This window comes from Priapulus caudatus, unplaced genomic scaffold, assembly GCF_000485595.1.
Source record: "Priapulus caudatus unplaced genomic scaffold, Priapulus_caudatus-5.0.1 Scaffold1120, whole genome shotgun sequence".
NCBI lineage: Eukaryota > Metazoa > Priapulida > Priapulimorpha > Priapulimorphida > Priapulidae > Priapulus > Priapulus caudatus.
Window position 1 is genome coordinate 45,434 of NW_014578181.1, and position 8,725 is coordinate 54,158.

Below are 8,725 nucleotides of genomic sequence, written 5' to 3' on the forward strand. Positions count from 1 at the left end.
GCTGTTGTAGCCTTATCCACCTCCTTCTTCTCCTCCTTCTCTACCCCTCCTCCTCTGTTCATCATTCCTCCTTCCTCTCTCTCTTCTCTCTCTCTCCTCTCTCTCTCTCTCATTCTCTCTCTCCGCTTCTCTTGCTCTATCCTCCATCCATATACCCCTCTCTGTCCTTCATTACCTTCCTTCCTCCCTCTCTCTCTTGCTCTATTCCTCCATCCCATATACCCCCTCCTCTCTGTCCTTCATTCCTCCATTCTCCCTCTCTCTCTTCGCTCTATCTCCATCCCATATCCGCCGCGCCTCTCCTTCTCGCTTTCCTCTCTCCCTCGCTGCCCGTATCTTCTCTTGTCGTGCCTCGCTGTATTAATTAAAGTGCAGTCAGTTCACCACATCCACAACTCACAACAATCACTCGTATCTTACTCGATGTAAGCCCACAATGTAAAAAGTATTTCCATCGCGTCCATTGGACAGCGGTCGCCTGTCCGTTACGAGACGCGATTCTACACGCCAGAGGGCAGACACGGTCACGTAGAAACGCGGTTCGGCGTCGGGGGAGGTGTGAGAGAGTCTCGCCGTAGCGTTGGATTGTCTCCGCTCTCGTTTGCATAGATGGCGCCACCAAACGCCGTGATTAAATCCCGAAAACTGGTTAACGGCTTTTTGCGTTGCCTATGGTTGCCAAAATGTAGCACCGAAAGAGAGACGGATGAAGAGAGAGATAGAGAGGAGAGCAGAGATCTGAGGTGAGAAAGATTAGACAGACAGAGCAGAGAGATGATCGAGAGAGAGATGAGAGGAGATGACGAGAGGGAGAGAGTGACGACCTACAGGCCGAGAGACGAGAGACGAGGAGAGATTTATCCTGTGGAGCAGAAAGATAGACAGACAGAGAGAGAGAGAGTTGAGAGAGAGACCACAGAGAGAAGAGAAGAGACAGACAGGAAGAAACAGACAGGGGCGAGGAGCGGGAGAGTGTGACCGTATATTTCAGTATTGTATTTTGAAGTCTTAGTTGAAGTCTTAGTGGCATCGTTCACGTGATCACCCTCATCTCTGCCACGTGTTAACAGATTTATACTACCACACAGAGATAAAATACAATTATGGCTTATGCCAGACGCCAGTGTTGGCGCAATCTGCTGGGTCTGTGTGCTGTGTGTGCGTCAGCGCTGTTCAGGCGTATTACCTCAATAAACGCGTTTGAAAGCGTGAAGCCTGTGATTGTGTCCAAATTTTATTATTGCTCGCAATAGACACAAATTGTAGCTGCACGCACATCGCGCGATATGTAAGCTCATATTGCACATGCAACTGCTGCCACGTACGCCACACATGTAATACATACACATTACACGTATACATTGCACGCACACGGACACGCACACATACACACGTCGTATTTATACTTAATATATTATCAGGCTGTACACGTTCACACATATATTTATATTAATATAAACACATTCATTTAGAATATCAACATAATAGATCATTAATTGTTCTTCTATTCTGCTATATATATTTTATGTTGTTAACAATTTTATTTTTTAACAGTTTTTTTAAATGTGCTAAAGTGGCAGGGCTCCTTTTTGTGTTTATTGCGTAGTCTATTCCAGTGGTTTAATTGCCTCCTTAGTGGTGAAGTTGCAGTCCATACATATTATTGTTGATATTTGTTTTAATTTTAGTGTTTCTGAATTTAGGTGCTATGTCACGTTAGCCGCGTTGCGCGGAACTGGCTTCCGTCCAGCCACGTGGCGAGGTTCACGAACCTGGCTACAAGGCTTGAGGTGCCTTGGCCAGTTAGAGGCCTGAGCGCTGCGGAAACGTCGGACATTTTGTCAGATATGATCCTGTAGAAGCGCGGATGCGCCAAGAAGGCGTTGTTACGTTGAGCTACGAGAGAGAGGGACGTCGTGTTGATCCAGCGCGCGTGAGAAGAGGACGTCGTGTCGCCCGAGCCGTGCGTGAGAGAGGACGTGTGTCGTCCCAGCGTGCGTGAGAGAGCGACGTGTGTCGCCCAGCCGTGCGTGGAGAGAGACGGTTCGGTGTTTTGTCAGCGCTTGGCGTTTTTCGATCTCTCTCTACTACAGGCCGACTGTGAGGCGGGGTGCCGGGGCGTCGTCACGGCTAGTACCCTGCCACGCCCTGCCACGCCCAGGTCACACCCTGCCATGCCCAGGTCACGCCCTGCCACATCCAGGTCACACCCTGCCACGGCCAGGTCACGCCCTGCCACGCCCAGGTCACACCCTGCCTCGGCCAGGTCACACCCTGCCATGCCAAGGCCACGCCCTGCCATGCCCAGGCCACACCCTGCCATGCCCAGGCCACACCCTGCCACGGCCAGGTCACACCCTGCCACGGCCAGGTCACACCCTGCCATGTCCAGGCCACACCCAGGCCACGCCCCGCCCACACCCTGCCACGCCCAGGCGACGCCCCCGACCGACACGCATGCATGAACACGAAGTGAGTTAGTGCGAAGAAAGATAGATGCGTTAGTGCTGCGCAGAGAAGGAAAAAACGTGAAAACGAAAAACTAAACTATGCTAGCGAGTCAGCGGGACGGCGATTCCAAAACAAGCGAGCATCTCTCAGAGCGGCGACCCGAGGGGGTCGCGCCCGAGAAAGGTCGCGGCGCGATCGGATAACGGCGCCTGCTAGGTCTCCGATTGGTTAACCTCGGTTGGCAAGCACTCGCCCGATTGGGCAGTTTCGGGTTTCTCGCTGGGCTCCGATTGGCTGGCAGGCGGCAAGGTGCAGCCATCCGATTGGCTGTCGGGTACTTTGGCATCGACTGACTGAGTAGCGGCTAAGGCGGGATCGGGAGTCTCTCCAGGGGAGGGCGCAGACTGTACCACTCCTTCCTCGGGGGTGCTTGGAGGCGGCTGCTGCCCGCTCTCCTCCTCCGGGGTGGACTGGTCGGGCGACTCCCCCTGGTGACTGTCGTCCGGCAGCGGTGCTGACCCCTGGCGGCCACCGTCGTCACCGAGGGTGTCGGGACGCGGCTCCAGCGGCGACGCCCTGCCTTCCAATTGGCTGGCGGACGGACCGGCTCCCGATTCGCCGCTCTCCGACGTGGGGGGCGGGGCGACGGGTGCGGCGGCCAATGGCGCGTCGTCGAGCTTCGACGCTCCGTCAGGGCTCTCGCGTGATTGGCCGCTCTCGGGCGACGGGGGCGGGGCGTCGGCGTGGGCGGCAACGACGGCTGTCATGCTGCTGGAGTCGGATTCGCCGTCGCCGGGCGTAGAGGGCGCCGCCGGGCTGCTTCGCGGCGGAGCTGGGTCGCGACCTTCCGTGCCGCCGCCGCCGCCGCCGCCTGACGAGTCGTCGCCGCTGTCCAATGAGCCGCTCTCGTTGACGGGGCTCACGCGTGATTGGTTGTCAGCGGGAGTCGGGGGCGGAGTCTTCAGATGCCTCTCGACTAGTCCCAGCCGTGCGTGAAAGAGAGGACGTAGTGTCGCCCCAGCCCGGCGTGAGAGAGGACGGTCGTGTTTGCCCCAGCCGTGCGTCGAGAGAGACGTGTGTCGCCCCAGCCGTCGTGAGAGAGGACGTGTGTCGTCCCAGGCCAGTGCGTGAGAGAGGACGTGTGTTCGTCGCCACCGTGCGTGAGAGAGGACGTTGTGTCGCCCAAGCCTGCGTTGAGAAGACGGAAGGTGTCGCCCCAGCGGCGTGAGAGAGACGTGTGGCGTCAGCCGTGCGTGAGAGAGGACGTGTGTCCGTCCAGCCGGTCGTTGAGAGAGGACGTGTGTCCGTCCCACAGCCCGTCGTGAGAGAGGACGTGTGTCCGTCCCAGCGTGCTGTGAAGAGAGACGTGTGTCGTCCCAGCCGTGCGTAGATGAGGACGTGTGTCGTCCAGCCGTGCGTGAGAAGGAGCTGTGTCGTCCCAGCCGTGAGAGAGAGAGGACGTGTGTCGTCCCCAGCGTGGTGGTTTGTTTGAGAGAGGACGTGTGTCGTCCCAGCCGTGCGCGAGAGAGGACTGTGTCGTCCAGCCTGCGTCGAGAGAGGACGTGTGTCGTCCCAGCCGTGCGTGAGAGAGGACGTGTGTCGCCCAGCCTGTGCGTGAGAGAGGACGTGTGTCGTCCCAGCCGTCGTGAAAGAGGACGTGTGCTCGTCCCGAGCCGTGCGTGAGAGAGGACGTGTGTCGTCCCAGCGTGCGTGAGAGAGGACGTGTGTTCGTCCAGCCGTGCGTGGAGAGAGACGGTTCGGTGCGTCCCCACCCGTGCGTGAGAAAGAGGACGGGTGTGCCCAGGCCGTCGTGAAGAGAGGACGTGTAGTCATCGTATAGATAAGGTGTGTCGTCCAGCCGTGCGTGAGAGAGGACGTTGTCGTCCCAGCCGTGCGTGAGAGAGGACGTGGTCGTCCCAGCCGTGCGTGAGAGAGGACGTGTGTCGGCCAACTGTGTGAAAGAGAGGCAGCGTGTGTCGTCCCAGAAGAAGAAGAATAGACGAAGGCAGAAGAAGAGGAAGAAGAAGAAGGAGAAGAAGAAGAAGAAAGAAGAAGAAGAAAAAAGAGGAAGGAGACGAGAGGGAAGCGCCGTGCACATAATATGTTAAGTTGATTTTATCGTGGTAATATTGTACCGGCTTATCATTGCATATAATATGTTATGTGCACGCGAGTGATTTGAGTTTTGTCGTATCATTATAATAGTTGTACCCGGTTTATGCATTGTCATGTACGTGCACGCGTGTACTGACATTATATCTTATCAAAGAGGCTCATAATAGAGAATTATCATAAATAATTATAGCAGATATTAATAATAATCTCATCTATTATGAGCTCTTGATCTTATGCAATTGTTTGTTAATGTACATCGTAAATTTTTGTAATAATTGTACCCGGCCTACTCGTTGCGTACTGCATACCGTAACCCACACACTGTACAAATACAGCGGGAGTTCATAAGACTAAAGCTAACTGTTCCTGGTTTTCGTGGCACAGGCAGCGGCGTGGCGTGGTTAAAGATAGAAAAACAATGCAACCTTGCGTTGACAGATGTGATATATATATTATTATATATATATATATATATCTATTATATCTCACATATTAATAACGCATAGTCAAAATTACAGCACTGTTAATTTATTCCAGGGCAAATCGTCTCGTTGTAACGAATGGACGTGCCGAGGCAGACCGGAGCATCAACACGTCAAAAGGGTTTCATGCGAACGACCATGTAGCGCGCCTAAGCTGCTCGTGTTCGGAAAAATAGAACAAACATAAAAGTGAAGCGTTTCTTCTCGTAGACAGCTTCTGATAATGAGCCTCGTTCACTGGACGAGACTCTCGTATTTTCTGAAATACCGGATTTGCGAAAATACCGTATCGGAGACAAATAGGGACGCCGAGCGTTCACCCGCTGATTCGGGCTCCAGAAATACGGTATGCGAGCTGCGAGCTTGCTTTAAACAATCACAGCGAACAATGCGAAATAAACAATGCAATGCGCACCAACTGCTGATAAGAATACGTAACTGGTCGCGCGCTCGACAGTTCCCTCGCGTTACACTGAAATCTGTCGAGCGCGGACCAGTCTATAAAATGATCCGCTTCAGAAATCCGGTATTTAGCGTTCACACGAGAAATGCGCGTCCAAGAAATCCGGTATTTCTCAAGCACGGCAAATATTCCGGGTCTGGGCAGCCTCGTATTTACATGAAATACCGGATCTGTTTAGATACCGTTTCTTGGGCGCGCATTTTGCCTCGTGTGAACGCTAAAACCGGAATTTCTGCTACGTTGAACGCGCTATTGGTGAAATATTAACGTATGACCGCTCTGTTCCATATGATGAAACGCGCATGAGCATGTTTTCAACACTACCTTATAATATTCTCCTTAGAACGTTGTGATTGTCGCAGTGATATTTATCTTTTATTTTGAAGAATATTTAATAATGTTATTAATTATATTTAAATTTAATTGTTTTACGTGTGTGTAACAACTATCCGGTAATGTAAGCTTGTGCCTGAGACACCGTCGATGCATGATAAATAGTTAGGTCGATAGATGGATAGATTGGTAGATATCATATATGTATATATATAATATATAATATATTATATATAGTATATAATATGCTAACAAACCCAACTTTGTCTGTCTGTCTGTATGCTATGTGTTTCGCTCATTATTTTGGTTTAGAACCGCCCAAAATTTCACAGGTGGCCCTAAGCATATATATAGTAGTATAGCTAGATAATAGATAGCTAATATAGATAAGATATAGATTAGATAGATAGATGAGTAGATAGATCGATAAATAAATAGACTAGATAGATAGATAGGATGGGTACTCGATTAGAATAGAATTAGGTGGGTAGATTGATGCCGATAAATAGAGATAGATAGATGTCCCGGTGTGGGATACAGGATTTAGGTCCTCCCGTTACCCTATAATATTTCATGCCGCTTATTCCATCAGATTTTCACATATTCTGGTGACAGTACACTGCGTCCGTGTATTCTGGTATACATATTAGGAAACGTCCCATTAATAAAGGCAAAACTCATTTTTCAGAACAGTATTCCTCTGTGAAGTATTTGAACGTTGTTTACACTACAGTACTACATGTGTATTATATATAATGTGTCAAGTGTTCTTGGAATCGTGCAATCTCGTGTTTACTTATACGTCTATTGTATGTTGAATTTGTACTCTTGTTGATTAGTATTACACCGTGATTGGGAATAGATAGATAAGATAGATAGATGATAGGATAGATAGATAGACCCAGATAGACAGATAGACAGATAGACAGATAGACAGATAGATGCGATGTTGGTTCGTATGTCTTTGGAATAACGCGCACCGGTTCTTCGATGTGGTTACCCCAGGATATAGTCTACATTAGCCTATAGTAATTTATGCCCGATATTCCCTCTGAATTGGTCGCATGTTCTGGTAGATGCTATAGCTGAATTAATATTATTACGGTACTGTATTTTGGGGAAGCTCCCAATAATAACCAAAAAACCGTTTCTCAAGAGCGTACTTACATTCTCTTTGTCAGTAGGCCTATGTATTAGACGTTATTTTTACAAACATGATATGTACACTGTATGTGTGCTGTCATTAGGAACTGTTATCAATTATCATCTTCTTTATTGATCAAGTTGCTGTCTAATCGTGCAAGTCTCGCGTTTTACTTGTACGATCTAGCATATTTATTATTGCTAGTAGCATGGTGCAATCTCGCGTCCACACCACTTCTTATAGTATTGAGCTGAATATTCTTGTGATTAGTATAAGCAGAGCATGCGTAGTAGCAATGGTGCCATCTCGGCGTTTTAGCGTGTACTCTTCTTATGTGTTGAGTTAAATATTGTTGCTGATTAGTTACAAGTCCACGAGCATGCGCAGTGCATGCGTCGTTGTCATGTGGTTTATAAATAAATCAACGTTACTAAATTTGAGAATGGTCTTCCATTTATAGTGTGTACTGAAAGCTGCAACACAATATTCATTTCTAAGTCGTCGTAGTTTTCGCCGTAAAAGGTAATGTGCTAGGACACTACTTCTGCCGTGAACGCCAACAGGTGACAGGGATAGAACACGGGACGACGCTACCCACTTACTAACCGCGCTACCCACAGGGCTAGACCAGGCGCCCCATCGAGAAAAACGACATGTTCCTTTAAATATATCAGAAAATGGCAATTTTAGGCATATTTAGGAAAGAAATTACCGAAGATTCGAAAACCTTCAACGGCTCAATAAGCAAATATATTAATATAGAAAAAACGACATGTTCCTGTATAACGGAGAAATGGCAATTTAATACAATTTTCAGGAAAGATATTACCGAGATTCGAACCTTCAACCCTTCATCGGCTTGCAGGCAGAGCTTCTTTAACGCACTATGGCCATCCCACGCATTCGTAATATTTTTGCATACATTCTTTTGTAAATCAGGTTTACCTTTACCCAGTTAGCAACCACTATCCCTTTCTTTCTCTTCTCACTTCCTTACCGCCCTCTCGCAGATGGTATCGCCGACCAGTCAACGCGTTAAAACATTGGAGGAAAATTGCTGGCATTTCGGCTGAAACCATTTTCACTCCTGCGAGGTACAAAGAGTTAATTTACGCCTAAATACACGCGCACGGCGCGCGTGCGAACCACAACGCACGTAAATGCATCCATTAAGTGTGTGTATGTGTGTTTTTTGGTGACTTCTAAAAACGCGTATTAATAGCCGTGAAATTCCCCACATTTTGTGCTCGGCGGGTGAAAAAGTTTGACTCGAAATGCAGGGCCATTTCTTGGTCCGAAAGATTTTTAGATGACTGGTTGATGGCGAACCATGCGTAAGAGGGAGTAAGGAAGTAAGAATAATACGCACTTTATAACGATTTCTATTATTTTTTCCACACTAGAAATGGCGCTAGATATGTCAATAAAAAATGCAACATAAGCATATCGCTATTAATAGAATCATTTTCATCCATTAACTTCCATTGGAATTAGAAATTCGGCAATGACAAAATCTATATATCAAGGCTCGTCTCAAGCGCGGAGAGGCGAGAAGAGAGAAAGAACAAAGAGATAATAGATAGATTAGATAGATATCAAGAGATACTAGGAGAGATATCGAGAGGAGAGAGAGAGAGAGAGAGAGAGAGAGAGAAAGAAGAGAGAGAGAAGAGAGAGAGAGAAGAGAGAGAGACCGAGAGAGAGAGAGAGAAGAGAGAGAGAAGAGAGAGAGACAGG

General features: G+C 48.6%; 1 protein-coding gene across 1 annotated transcript in view; it reads right to left on the minus strand.

Annotated features, from left to right (window-relative positions):
- Positions 1-2,135: 2,135 nt before the first annotated feature.
- Positions 2,136-8,725, minus strand: part of LOC106815462 (skin secretory protein xP2-like) — a 19,380-nt gene continuing 12,790 nt past the window's right edge. The window contains exons 4-5 of the mRNA XM_014819922.1: positions 2,422-3,427; positions 2,136-2,148 (exon numbers count right to left, since the gene is read on the minus strand). Coding sequence (XP_014675408.1) covers positions 2,664-3,427 — 764 coding nt within the window. The 3' untranslated portion in view covers positions 2,136-2,148; positions 2,422-2,663. The remainder of the gene's footprint in view (positions 2,149-2,421; positions 3,428-8,725) is intronic.